The 14,603-nt window shown below is 48.3% G+C and overlaps 2 protein-coding genes across 5 annotated transcripts in view; one reads left to right on the top strand and one right to left on the bottom strand.

Annotated features, from left to right (window-relative positions):
* Positions 1-14,603, top strand: part of LOC118567221 (nuclear factor 7, brain-like) — a 511,141-nt gene that overhangs the window by 134,559 nt on the left and 361,979 nt on the right. The window lies entirely within an intron of this gene.
* Positions 1-14,603, bottom strand: part of LOC105915796 (plasma membrane calcium-transporting ATPase 2) — a 60,628-nt gene that overhangs the window by 37,338 nt on the left and 8,687 nt on the right. For all 4 annotated transcript variants that reach the window (XM_036151763.1, XM_036151765.1, XM_036151764.1 and 1 more), the window contains exon 2: positions 3,536-3,928. In XM_036151763.1, coding sequence (XP_036007656.1) covers positions 3,536-3,767 — 232 coding nt within the window. In that variant the 5' untranslated portion in view covers positions 3,768-3,928. The remainder of the gene's footprint in view (positions 1-3,535; positions 3,929-14,603) is intronic.

Below are 14,603 nucleotides of genomic sequence, written 5' to 3'. Positions count from 1 at the left end.
TGACGAGGAAACATAACGAGGCTGGGTTTTAAAAATACACCAGCTGTCAGAGTGTTGGTTATCAATGTTTTGTCACATAGCGTGTGGGTTTGATCATTTAAATCCCACAGACTGATGCTGAGAGCTGCTGTCACACTAAAATAGAAGAAAGAGCATCACAGAGAGACGCTCCTGCTCCCTTTCTGTCTTTTCTGCCTCTCAGGATTCAAGATTCTGGCAGCGGCTCAACGTCGCTGAACGTCCCAGAGGAGACGAAGATTAGAGCCGGAGCACGCTGTTCCACATCTGCAGCGCCTTCCTGCTCACTGGACCAGAACCGCCAACACAGCTGGACTTCTCCAGGTTCTGAACGGGACCGTGAAACAGAACAACCCACTGCAGCACCGATCGGCCGGGCCGTCTGCGCACAGACTGCCGGTCCAGTTGGTTCTGACCCGCCTCAGAGCTGCAGCCAACAGAGACAGCGTTCACCTGAGGCCGACGCTTTGTTGGTGTCAGCAGGGCGCTGAGGCTCAGTCGGCGCTGATCGGTGGACCTAAAGGTTGCCGTTTCTGCCCTGAAACCGTCACTGGTTCTGGTTCCGCTGCCAGAACCAGAACCAGTGACGGTTTTTCTCTTTCAGGAACGTCAGAACGACTGGATGTGACAGACGGGAGGAAACTGGATCAAATTAAAGCTGAAAACATCTAAAATGTAAAAAAAAAACGAGCAAATGTTTTAATTTCTACACATAAAAAAAACACTTATTTTATTTTAGCATAATTCTGGTCATCTTCAAGTCTTTCATGTGACTTTTTTTTTTTTTTTTTTACATATTTAGAGACGGTTCATAATTTTGAAGTTTATAATTGTTTGTGTCGTCATCGCTTTTAAATCAGATTTGTCAAATTAAATTTATCTGCAGTAATTATCAGCCACTAAGTTATATTTTTAATAAACTTCACGTAACGCTTCTAGAAACGACTACATCCGCCGTTACTTCTGTAAACGGCGCTGCTGTGACGTCACTTTGAGGTCCGGATCCGTTCAGACTGAAGTCTGACGGCGGACGCACAAAAAATAAATAAAAATGTCTGGTTTGACTAAAAAGTCCCGTTTACTCGTCCTGGTTAGTCCAACAATCCCTGAGATCTTTCTCCTCATTGAGGATCAGAAACATGTCGCCTTTTAGACGTTTTCCTCCTGATTTTACGGCTAAATGAAAGAGCGGCAGGTTCCTGCAGACGCTGCGACCTCAGCAGCTGCTCAGCTTCTTCTTCTCTGTCAGCTCCAGGTTTGATGAAAGCGAATAAAAGTCGTCTTCTCACCCGAGACGCTGAGCGTCCTGAAATAGCGTTTTATTTTTAGACGCTTCTGAAGACGTCTCTGTAGCTGTCACCATTAAACCGACGTCAGCAGGGCCCGGTGGAGCGGGACCGGCCCGGGTCCAGTCAGAACCAGAACCTCTGGTCAGTCAGGGCTCCATGCTGAGGCTGAGAACTAATCTGGTGTTTTACACACGACTCTCTGATAAAATAATATTTAATTTATTTCAGATGGACCAAAGATTCAGACCCTGACAGATGGCTGATGGTTCTGCTGACCGGGACCACGGGCCTGGTTCTGGAGAACCTTCTGGCCCACGCTGACAGCTGGGCGTGTCCATGCTGTACCCAGCAGAACCTGCATGCAGAAGGATCCCAGACAGGGATTCAAACCCGCAACCACCACAGTTCAGGAAAAGCCCAGGTTCTGAGGTCCGGCCCGGGAAGAGCCGGACCTCAGCGGCGGGTCGGCTGAAAGTGAGAACGTCCAGAGACGCTGCAGGACAGAACCAAGAAGGGACGGGTCGGCGGGTCCAGAGTACCGGGCCTCATCTACAGCTGGTTCTGTCAGCTACTGCCCTGCCGGGCCGAACCTCGGTCCAAATATATCTGCAGAGACCTGAACAGAACCGGACAGAACCGCCGATGTGGATCAGACCCAAACGCCGTGAACCGTCAGCCGGATCCTCTCACTGGGCTAAACACACAGAACCGACCCGGTACGGCCCGGTGCAGCCCGGCCCGACCCGGCCCACAGCGTCTGCAGAGGAAATATAATCACACTTCTTTCATTAAAGTGAGTAATTTGTTACGTAGAGAACGCGTCTACAAATGTCCTGATTACTAAATGGAAGAGAAGCTGATCTATGGAACCATTAGGGCAACGACCCGCAACTAATCCGTCCTGGAACGGAACACACACACACACACAATAACACACACACATTAACACAGATACACACACACACACACACACACAATAACACACACACACACACACACAATAACACACACACACACACACAGTAACACAATAACACACACACACACACACACACACACACACACAGTAACACACACACACAGCCAGGGCTCGGGGGGGCGGGGCGGTAAACAGCGGCAGGTCGGCCATTTTCTGCTCTGGTCATCAGGAAATGAGGGACGGGTCCGTTTCCAGCCTGGAAGGTTCTGGTGGCCCGTTATGAGCAGAACTAGAGATAAAGAGTTTTTATCCTTTACCTGAGCAGGTAAATTAGATCTGAGCGCTTAAACAGGAAGAACTCGTCTCCATCGTCTTATTCCAAGTGAATATGTCTAATTATCAATTATTATTAATTATTTTAGGGTAAAATATCAATTCCTATTGGCTGATAAAATTATTTAGCTGCTCAGATTAAGGACAAAAACACAAATTTTAAGAAACTTTTACTTATTTTTACTTATTTTATCTTTAGTTCTGTTTCTGCAGGGCGGCACAGAGTTCTGGAGACGGCGGACCGACCCGCAAACATTTTGCCAATACACTCATTGGGTTTCCATGAAGAGAACAGCATGTGATGCTGAATATATGTTTAGGCAAAATTATTGTCAAAATATTGTTAAGTGGAAACTTTTTTTACCATAATACGAGGTACTTCATTTACTTATTTACTTTTTTTTTAACTTAGTTTGAAGTTCAAAGTGCAGTGAAGCCTGTTCTTAGCTCAATGTGTAAAACCACTAGCAGCAAATGTTTTGTTATATTTTCATTGTTTATAATGGCACGGCTGCCATCTTGTTTCACAGCTTGTTTTTAGTTGCACTTTGAATTCAGGTCAACTCCCTGATGAAATACTTGACATAAAAGCAAGGTTTTAAAATAATTTCTTTAATTTTCTTTTTATGAAACAAAAAGGAGGAAAAAAAATTGATTAATCGGATTTGGTATGATAAAATCGGAGATTTATTTTTTAATCCATATCGCCCAGCCCTAGGTTTATCCCTGCTATCCTTCATGCTGTAGTCCTACTGAACCCGGTTCTGGTTCTGATCTCCTCCAGCTGAAACTTTAACTCCCTGTTCTGCAGATTAAGCCCGTCTGGACTCGGTGCGGGCCGGTTCTGTCCTGCGGTTCTGTGCTGTGGTTCTGGTCTGCGGTTCTGTGCGGCGGTTCTGTCCTGTGGTTCTGTCCGGCGGTTCTGTGCTGCGGTTCTGTCCGGCGGTTCTGGTCTGCGGTTCTGTTCGGTTCTTACCTTCGATGGGGGATGTTTTGAGGCGGCGGCAGAGCGTCTGCACGTCTCCATGACAGTCCCGGATCTTGTTGACGGCCTCGGCGCTGCGCAGCTCCATCAGACCCCGCAGCTCCTCCACGCTGACCCCGAAGTCGCCGTCATGGCCGCCGTCATGGCCGCCGTCATGGCCGCCGTCATGGCCGCCCTCGGCCACCGAGTTGCCCGGCGGGTGGTCGGCCGCGTTGTTGGCCATGCTGGCGCCGTCCGCGGCGGGGCTCCTCCCCCGGCTGTCTGGGCTGAAGGGTTCTGGGTCGGTGCCGTCGGGCGGGCCGGACTGGGCTGCAGCGGTTTCCCCCCCACAGGAGGCGGCGAGTTCAGAACCGGGCGAGGACGGCGCCGCCGGACGCAAACATGCTGAAAGGAAACGGGACACTGTTAGAAACCCACCAGAACCAGAACCCCTGGAGCCTGGTACCCTGGACCACAGAGGTCGTTATGAAACGAGCAGAACTCCTCCGGGGGTTCTGATTGGTCACTGGCTGCTTTCCCAGAACCGCTGCCGGACCGAAGCCTGGGAAGGTCGTCATAAAACAGAAGACCGGCCCGTTTGGTCAGAACACGGAGAGCAGAACCGATCCGGAGGGGATCAGGAGAATCTGATTCAGGCATTTGAATATAAAGGTGGTTCTGGACTCTCACTCAGAACCAAACGGGTCGGCAGCAATTATTGGACTTTGTCTTTTTTTGTAGCACTAGTGTCTCATTTTAACAAAGTAAAGACAGGAGGGGAGGGGGGGGGGGGGGGGGGTGCATGTGGTGAAGAACCTCAGGCCGGAATCGAATCCGGGTCATCCGGGTCGAGGACTGAGTTCTGGGTCGCGCTCTCTGACTCGGCGCCATCAGACCACAGACTTTGTTATTTTTAATCACAGGATGAACTTTTTTTTCCTTCCATGACGATAAACATCTGTCTCTCTTTTCTCCACTAAAGTCGTTATAAACAAATAAAGATAAAAGTTCCCGGGGCTGTTTTTGTTGCCACAGCAACAGAACCGTTCTGACCCGGTCCAGGAAGGTGGGCTGAACCTCCTCGGTTTCACTTCTGCTTCCTGTTTGTGTCACGTTTGAAGCGTCAGTGAAAATCCCAAACGGCTCTTTAAATGACACGACTCAGTGAGTCATTCAGTCAGAGTCACGTGAACACCAGGAGGGACGCGGCTGGTTCTGGCCCGGCCCGGCTGCAGGGAGTCCACACCGGGTGAACCGCGCCGACACGCCCCGCCCGGTCCAAAGGTGAACCGGTCCACCTTTGGACCCGATGAACACGCCCGCCTGTGTGTCACTGCGTTCTGACCCGATTCACCACCAAGGCCCGGTTCAGACGCTGAGGCAGAGAACCGGCAGCAGAGGCTCCACAACTCTGGACCTTCATGGTTCCGACAGCTCAGAGAAGCGACCCGTGACCAGAACCCAGAACCTTTTCACGTTAGCGCAGCATTTAGCCAGCTGGACAGAACCTCACGGCACCAGAACCTCACGCCGGACAATAATGGACCCGCCCACAGTGTGAAAGAAGACTGACTGTAACCCAGCAGGCAGCTCCCAGCAGAACCTCTCTGGTTCTGGTTGGGTCTGCAGGTCCGATCCGATGGTTCTGGATCAGACTCACAGTAAATACACACATCAGCTCATAGGAAGGTAGATTTTGTTTCGGATCAGAACATCTTGCAGCTCCCTCTGTGTTCAGGAACCACGGTACCGTCTCGCATCTCGTTCCCGTAGGGAACCGGGTTTTCAGAACCACTGCTGCTGCTGACCCGTCTGGGATCGGAGCAGCAGAACCTCGTTTTCCTGCTGGTTTCCATCAGAACCGCGTGAAAACCCAAACATGTCAGCATTTCTGTCCACGTGGAGGGAGTCCGGTCTGGACGGGTTCTGGCGGCACACGGAGCGGTCCATTTGGACCCAGACGAGGTTCCAGCCGATGTGAGACGGTTCCGTGGGGTTTCCCCGATTAGACCAATCAGATGAAGCCATGTAGAGAACTGAACCGATTAGACCAATCAGATGAAGCCATGTAGAGAACAGAACCGATTAGACCAATCAGAGCGAGCGCTGCTTAGGAAGTATGGACCTGCTGATCAGAACCAACATCCTCCCAGAAATCTGCCGGTCCTCAGCGCCATCGGCCCAATCGTCAGAAACCCAAACATCCCATTTTATCAGGGTCCCTGAACGCACCAGAACCGGTACCAGCAGGTCAGAGGGGAGAACCCCAGTAATCGGATCAGAGAAGCCCGGGTTCTGGTACCAAAGGTACTGATTCTGGGAACCAGCTGAGCAGGTGTGCTCTGACAGGTAAAAGGGGGCGGAGCTTCACTCCTACCAGCTGAACAATCTAATGTTTGATCTTAAATATGCGGTGAACGGTTCTGTAACAGGTTAGTGAAGCGTTCTGGTTCTGGTTCTGGTTCCCCCGGGTCACCGCTGGCTGCCTCCTCTTCCTCCCTCCTCTTCCTCCTTCCTGCTCGGAGCCTCTGCAGACACACCTGCTCTGCATACTAAAGGGCGCCGCCTGCAGCGCCCTCCCTCAGCACACACTTCCTCCCTGTGACCTCACGCCTCCTCGCTGCGCTGTGATTGGCCAGCAGGGAGGAGTGTGGCTGTGATTGGCCAGCAGGGAGGAGTGTGGCAGCAGCAGCTCGGCGCGCTGGAATGCAGAGACCACACCCAGAGCTGCAGAGGAAAGCCCCACACCGCAGAGCCGTGACGCTCAGCAGCTCCCCGTCTGGACCCGGCCCGGCCCAGACGGGGAGGACGTGTTTGCTGCTGACCTGCTGATGCAGAACCGCCTGGAACGGGTCCGTCTGGGCCGAGCAGAACCAACTGATCCCTGAGCAGGAAGTGCGGAACGTGTTTATGAGCGCTCAGCACCAGGAGCAGATTAGCTGGAAATGATGATAATAAATAACTGCAGGAGAGTCCAGACAGAACCAGAGACGCCTGTAGGAGACAGAGAGCTGCGGTTCTGCAGAACGGGTCCACAGAACCAGGACGATCAGAGCCGGTTCTGATTTTAGCAGCTTCACAGTTTCCTCATTTCTCCCCTTCAAGCAGAGAGAAGCTCTACAGGCTGGAGATGAGAAACAGACGCAGACCGGACCCAACGACACCGGTACCAGCTAGAATAAACCGGTACCAGCTAGACTAAACCGGTACCAACTTACAATAAACCGGTACCAGCTAGAATAAACCAGAATAAAGCGGTACCAGCTAGAATAAACCGGTACCAACTTACAATAAACCGGTACCAGCTAGAATAAACCAGAATAAAGCGGTACCAGCTAAGAATAAACCGGTACCAGCTAGAATAAACCAGAATAAACCGGTACCAACTTACAATAAACCGGTACCAACCAAGAATAAACCGGTACCAGCTAGAATAAACCAGAATAAAGCGGTACCAGCTAGAATAAACCGGTACCAGCTAGAATAAACCAGAATAAAGCGGTACCAGCTAGAATAAACCGGTACCAGCTAGAATAAACCAGAATAAAGCGGTACCAGCTAGAATAAACCGGTACCAGCTAGAATAAACCAGAATAAAGCGGTACCAGCTAGAATAAACCGGTACCAACTTACAATAAACCGGTACCAACCAAGAATAAACCAGTACCAGCTGGAATAAACCAGAATAAACCGGTACCAGCTAGAATAAACCAGAATAAACCGGTACCAACTTACAATAAACCGGTACCAACCAAGAATAAACCGGTACCAGCTGGAATAAACCAGAATAAACCGGTACCAGCTAGAATAAAGCGGTACCAACCTAAAATAAAGCGGTACCAGCTGGAATAAACCAGAATAAACCGGTACCAGCTAGAATAAACCAGAATAAACCGGTACCAGCTAGAATAAACCAGAATAAACCGGTACCAACTTACAATAAACCGGTACCAACCAAGAATAAACCGGTACCAGCTGGAATAAACCAGAATAAACCGGTACCCGGTCCAGACAACGGCAGCCGACCTGTTGAACCTCCCAGCCCAAACCCGGTGGTTCAGTCCGAATTCTTAGACCCGGTACGCAGGTCCGATACGTCAGCAGGTTCCATAGGTTCTCCGCCCTGATCTGAACCTGTTGACTGTAAACGGACCTGACGCCAGCAGCTGCTTCATAAGAACCCATCTAGCTCTTTGCAGGGGAACCGGGTCAGAATCAGGTAGAAAGGGACAAACATGGCGGCTGCAGCCAACAGAACCAGAGGTCCAATTCTGCAGACTTAAAGGAAACCTTCATCATTTAATACCAATTAATTAGTGCCGCCCCCCCCCCCCCCCCCCAAGAACCAGAACACCAACAGCTGCTGGCCCAAACCACACGGACCATCTATAGAAAGCCGGTTCAGTCCAGAACTGGCCCCTAACCCACAGACCCTCCAGCCGGGCCAGACTGGACCCGGCGCAGCAGAACCTAAACCCACAGCGCCACCTTCTCATTAGAAACGGACTCGTGTTCTGCAGCGCTGGCAGAACCCAGCTGACGGACCAGAACAGGAAACCCGGAGGAGGTCCACACCGCTGCCATGGGCGACCCGTCAGCGCCTCCAGGCAGAACCAGAACTCTTTCTTTGAAGCTCGGTTCTTCGTGTTCTGATCCGTTTCATCTCCTCTGAAGCTCTAAAAATCTCTTCCTAAAGAACTCTCAGAACCGGTTCTGTCCATTTTACAGCCTTCATCCCTCCTCTCATCTTCCTCTTCAGGGTCCTGCAGAACCACTAAGGGCAGTTCTGGTCCGGTACTAAAAAGGTGACTGAAACCTCCTCCATCCGGGTTCTGGTGACCCGACCGGAACCAGCAGCGGGTCAAACGGGCCCGGCAGCATCTCGTGACGGAACAACAGACGGCTGCTTGTTGGGCCGAGGCCCGGCGGGACAACGAGTCGGGCCCAGCCGCTCCGCTCCAGAACCAGGAATGTGTGGCGTGGCGGGCCCAGAACATGTGACCAGAACACAGGCTGCCTTTGAGACGGCGGCGTGGGGGGGGGGCGTGACCCGAGGGACAAAGGCAGCAGGGTTCTGTGTCTCACAGGCAGAACCGGCGGCTGCAGAACCGCATTCCCGGGTCGGGTTAAGGTCAGCGGGAGGAAAGGTCCGGCTGAAGACGAACGCAACAATCAGGACCGGCTGGACAGAACCACGAGGCCGAGGAACGGGCCGGACCGGTTCTGTAAACAGGCAGAAAATAATGTTTTTATTCTGTGTCTGAGGAAACCGGACAGAAACCAGCAGAACCGGATGAGGGAGCGGGTCCAGCAGGTCCAGCAGGTCCAAATTAAATCAAAGGAGTTTTTATGTCTGAATAGCAAGAGATTAAAAAATAAAAATAAAAACAGTAAAATGTTTCCTGAGGTTCTGGTTCTGCCCGATTCTGCTGCAGAATCACCACCAGGAGACCCGTCCAGTCACAGCGTTATTATATTATAATTAAAATTAATTTATAATTCTATTATTAAATAATTATTTTAGAACTATAATTGAGTAAAATCTTCTTTAATGAGTCCATTTGTCCTTGATTTAGCGGCTAAAACTGGAACGACTCGTCTTGGTTCTGGTTCTGGTTCCGTTTATCTAAACGTCTTATTTTAGGCTGATAATCTGATTTAGCCTCACATCAACAATAAATAGACTAATTTAAAGAAGATTTTACTTAATTATGAATGAATTATAGCGCTGTGACTGGACGGGTCTCCTGGTCAGAACCAGAACCTCAGGAAAGGTTCTGCTGGGTTTTAATCTCTTCCTAATTTAAAGAAAATGTTCCTTACAGCTCTGAGGGCCACAGAACTCGACCCGGACCTGTGTGGTTCTGTGTGCGGCTGACCCGGTTCTCCTTGTCAGCCCACGGTGTGAAAATGATCCACTAGTGGCAGAAAAACCCAGAGAAGCAAAATAAAATTCGTGTCAATCGTCTAATTCCATCTAATTATCTCGTTTTAGGGCAAACTCAGATAATCTAATCTGATTTAAACAGATTCCACCTTCAGTCGCTGCGCTCGGAACCCAGAGCCCGGTTCTGCTGCCGGTACCAACGGCGCCCTCCTCCCAGTTCTAACTGCTGAGCCGGACCGGCACCGTGGTCCGGACCAGAGGGGGGGGGGGGGTGTTTCCATGACAACACACTGACAGGAAGGCAACAAACCGCAGGACGCTGAACAGGAACCAGAACTGACTGTCAGCGGGTTTCCCCAGCAGAACCGACCCAAACGGGTCGCCTCGTGACTCTGAGTAGTGATGGACTCAGACCAGAACCTCCAGAAGCATCTGAAGCGGACCACTCTGGTGTTCTGACTCCAGAACCAGAACCAGACATGGAGAAGCAGCATTTAGTTCCTATGCTCCACTGATCTGGAACAAACTTAGAAAACTGGAAAAGTTCTGAAAGCCTGAGTTCCTTTAAATTAAGATTAAAAATATATTAATTTAGGATTTTAACTGTTCTAGTTAAACTGAAACATCATCAGTTTAAGTTTGTAGTTTAACTGTTTTTAATGTTTGCTTTTAGTTTCTATTCTCATGTTTCATTTTATCAAGTGAGAATGCTATACAGCATTCTCACTTATTAAGTTCCTTCAGGTCTTGATTATTATTCCGTACGTTTTTCGGCATCTAACTACTCCTGCATACTTCAACCGATTTAAACAATTTTCGTATCAAAACGTTCAGCTCGTTCACGACATTACTGCTATGTCTTTTGGTAATTATAACTTTTATAATATTTAAAATATTTAACTTTTTGTGCGTTTTTTGCTCTCATTGAAAATGAATGGAAAATCCTTCAAATTCTTCAAATATTTCAACTTTTTGACATCTTACTGCTTCAGCCTACTTTCAGCTATAAACGTCATTCAACTTTTAAAATGTAGTAATATCTTTTCGCTATTATGGTATGTTTCAGCTTTTTCATATCTTTCACCATTTTCGTATAGTACATCTTTAAAATTATTTTCGTTTTTTAAGAAATTCAGCAAATAACATGCGTTGCTATGGTCGTCAAGGAGCCTCTTTTAGAGTGCGCACTCTAGAAATTCAACAAATTCTTCTTCTCTGAACAACTTCTTCTCACTCGCTCAATTTTCAACCTATCCACATAAATTATACATCAAAACGTAGGAATTTTTGTCTGGATTCAGGAAATGTAACCCTCATTGGTGTAGCATTTATAGATTTTTCGCAAATCACCTCAGAGCGACACTAACCCGAAACCTTCCCCATTCATTTCCTATGGAGCGGTTTTCAAAAATGACACCTGGAAATCCAAAACATCACATGTATTTACATCGTCACTACTCCTAAACCGTTTCATGTACAGGCACGAGACTTTCACACATTCATGTCCAGACCCTTCTGGCGCTCACAAAAGAGAAATTTTGTCGATAAATGTTACGGTTTTGCCGCAGGAATAATTTGTTCGGGAGTAGCGTTTTGGGAAAATGCTAAAACAGGATCAGACTTCAATCTCCCCAAATGAGGCACTTTTCTACATCGTCGCTACTCCTAAACCGTTTTATGTACAGGCATGAGACTTTCACACATGAATGTCCCGACCCTTCTGGCACTCATAAAAAAGGAATTTTGTGGATAACTGTTACGGTTTTTCCGCAGGAACAATTTGTTCGGGAGTAGCGAATGTGCAAAATCCTTAAAACGCTTTGGAGCTTCATTCTTCCACATCATCCACTTTTTACATCGTCGCTGTGCCTACACCGATTTTTGTACAAACCTAAAAATGAACTCCATAGTCTTTAAAAGCCTGCTGATACTCAGAGTGAAAGAATTATTTTGATATCTCTTATACTTTTTCAGCTACAGCGATTTGTTCGGGACCGTTTGTAGAGGATTTCTCAAATTTCATAAAAATCCTCTTTATATCATAATTTTTTACGCCTAAATTAAAATATTTCTAGCAAAAACCGATAGTTTTTCTTGTTCTCCTATCCGTTACGAACTAAACGCTGAAAAAATTATGTCTCTACCATTTACAGAACAGGAGATATGGAGCGTTGTTTGAGGCAAAGTTCTCCATTCTATTTCAATGAGGCAGAGTCTGACAAAGTCTCTGCACTTTGGGAGACTGGCCGCTGCAGCTGTGTCAGTGAGTTTCCATGACGACGGAACACTGAGGGCCAGTGGGACACGCTCCATTCGGATAGAATAGCAACTTTCAACATCCACTGCAATGGCTGTGATTAATGTAGGAGCCTGAAATTCGCACAGTCACTTCCTCTTAACATTTTAAAATTTTCAAGTGACTTTCAGCCATATGTCAGTTTTCTGTCCCATTTTGGATGTCACATGCTTTCCTATTGGGCCTTTGCTTCCAACAGGACCTGGCATGATGCCCAGACACGACCCAATTGGCCAATACAGCACCCCCCACATGTGGGAAATGGCGCTACTGACCATTTTGGTCAAATGTTGAGTTCTTGACCCAGATGTGGTGAGGCTGAGTTGCTAAAGGAGGCCAATCTGACCCATGAACTTTGGTCACGTTTGGTGACATTAAGTATTGGCACCCCTCTTTGAGGCACTTCCCAGTACAGGATTTGGACCAAACTGACAGAGTACAATCACCCGGTGATACTGAACACAACCATGCTAGCGGCTAACGGTTAGCATGTTGCTAACCAGAAGTAGCTTTAGAAAGGTCCTACCAACTTCTGCTTAGCCGGGGTTGTTCTGCCTTTACAGACAAATAGAGGGCTACAGCTGTGAGGGAGTCTCCATGACAACCCTTTTAGCCAGAGGCTTCTAGGAGGTCCATTGACTTAACATGGCACCTTTCGAAGGGCACTGTGGGTGCTGTGAAGACCGTAGGAAGCTGAAATTCGCAGTGTTACTCCCCGTTAGTATTTTTGGCGGTACCACGAGGCAGGCGCCTTGCTAAATTTCTTCAGAATTTTTTAGTTGTTCTTAATCTTCAAATTCTTAAATTTTTTTAAATTTTTCAAATTTTTCAAATTCCTTCAAATTTGTTCAAATTCTCTAAATTTCTTTTTTAAATTCTTCAAGTTTGTCAAATTCTTCAAATTTTTCAAATTCCTTCAAATTTTTTGAAAATTTTTAAATATTTCAAATTTCTTCAAATTTTTCAAATTCCTTCAAACTTTTTCAAATTCTCCAAATTTCTTCAAATGTTTCAAATTCTTCAAATTTTTCAAATTCTTCAAATTTCTTCAAATTTTTCAAACTTCAAAATCCTTCAAATTCTTCTATTTCTTTCAATTCTTCAAACTTTTTCAAATTCTTCAAATCTGATTTCAATGTTTTCTGCATCTTCTGCTCAATCATTCTGCAGATTAGCATTCTCACTGCTGTTTCGCAGGAACAGCCTTTTCTAGTTCTGTTTTATTTTTCTATATTTAATCATATTAAGCTCTTTATGTCGTCTTTAAGCAAAAATCTGCCTCAGCTTCATCCAGAACCGAACCGACCCGACAGTTCCCCAGCAGAACCAGGACGCAGGGCAGCAACGGCGCCGCTAAGCTGAGGGTCCAGAACCAAACGGTTCTGGTTTAAAAGGTCCAAAGGTTTGGGTCCAGCTCTAAGGAGTCAGAGGTTCCACCAACCAGAACGCTGCTGGTCTCTGGTTCTGATGGACCTCCAGAACGGGTCAGAACAGCCTGAACGTGTCTCCAGTCATGAATTTGGACCTGAGGACTCTGGTTTCAGAGCGCTGCGGTTCTGCTCATCCAGAGGTCCGTCTTCTCGGTCCGACCCGTTTCAGAACCAGTCGCTATAGAACCTGAGCTGTTAATAAACGGGTTCTGGATGGACCGCCTGAGATTCTGGAGAGAAAAGGTTCCTAGAACCGGCCGACCCGTTACAGACCCGGTTAAAAGGATGTTCTGTTCTATTTAAATCACCAGAACCAGAACAACTTTCTCCAGTTCTGTCTGTGGGCTGCAGCTTTGGACCGGGCTGAACGTGAAGTTCTAGGAAGGTCCAAACGGGTTCTGTCTGGATCCCTGACCCGGTCTGCGGCAGACGGGTCGGTTGGTTCTGTAGGAGGACCACAGAACCATGATCAGCTCCTCAGAGCGGAGGGAACCAACTGGACCGCCCCAGGAGAAGGTTCTGTCCCGTTTCCAGAGGCAGAACCGCTGAACGGGTCAGTCTCTGGAGAGGCGCTGAGGCGAGTCAGGAACCAGAACCACAGGTCCGCGCAGCGAGACCGGACAGAACCTGTCTGAAACCTTCAGAACCGACCCGTTCAGCGCCAGGTTTCATCCAAACGCCTGGGATGACGAAGAGAACCCGGCAGAATCAAAACCGGTCCGGAGAACAGAACTCCTGGTGCAGGAGAACCAACCGGACCTCCCCCAGGCGCATCCAGACTCCGTTAGAGCAGAACCGCCGTTGGTTCTTTTTAGGCCCGCCAACCCAGAAGACTCTAGCAGAACGGGTCGGCGGTCCTGCTCCGCCGGCATGTTCTGGACCCGGTTTACTAAACAGCTGCTGACGTGGGTCAGTAAGGCAGAACCAGCAGAACCGGTGTGTATGTGACAACAGCAGCCTGGCGCCGGGCTACTGGATCAGAACCATGGGCCATAATCAGTACCAAGGCTGCAGAACCCGTCCCAGCGGGTCCAGTCAGAGGAACCACAGCCTGACAGGCAGAACCGGGCCCTGCCAGGAGCAGAACCCAGTCGTTAACAAGCAGGCAGACTGGACCCGGACAGCAGCGCCGGGGGAGCAGAACCAGAACCAGAACCAGAACCTCTCTGACACAGAGGCTGGCCCAGGACTCACCGGGCCAACAGCTGAACCAGCCTCAGTAGAAAACAAGTTTTTCTTTGAGTTTATTCAAGAAAAACAAAAATAAAACTAATCTGTCGCCTAGCAACAGACCCTCTTAAAGCTACAGGCGCCCATTTTTACCGACTAATCAGATTATTATGCAAAACATTAATTTTAAATTCAGTACTAAAGTTATTACTGAGTGGACACCAGCAGCCATTACCGGGTCGCTCCGGGTCCGACCAGAACCAGTCGGTTCCACACGTTTTGCCTTTTATTCCTCGG

Source organism: Fundulus heteroclitus, chromosome 20 (assembly GCF_011125445.2).
Source record: "Fundulus heteroclitus isolate FHET01 chromosome 20, MU-UCD_Fhet_4.1, whole genome shotgun sequence".
NCBI lineage: Eukaryota > Metazoa > Chordata > Actinopteri > Cyprinodontiformes > Fundulidae > Fundulus > Fundulus heteroclitus.
This window is presented reverse-complemented; position numbering and strand designations above follow the sequence as displayed.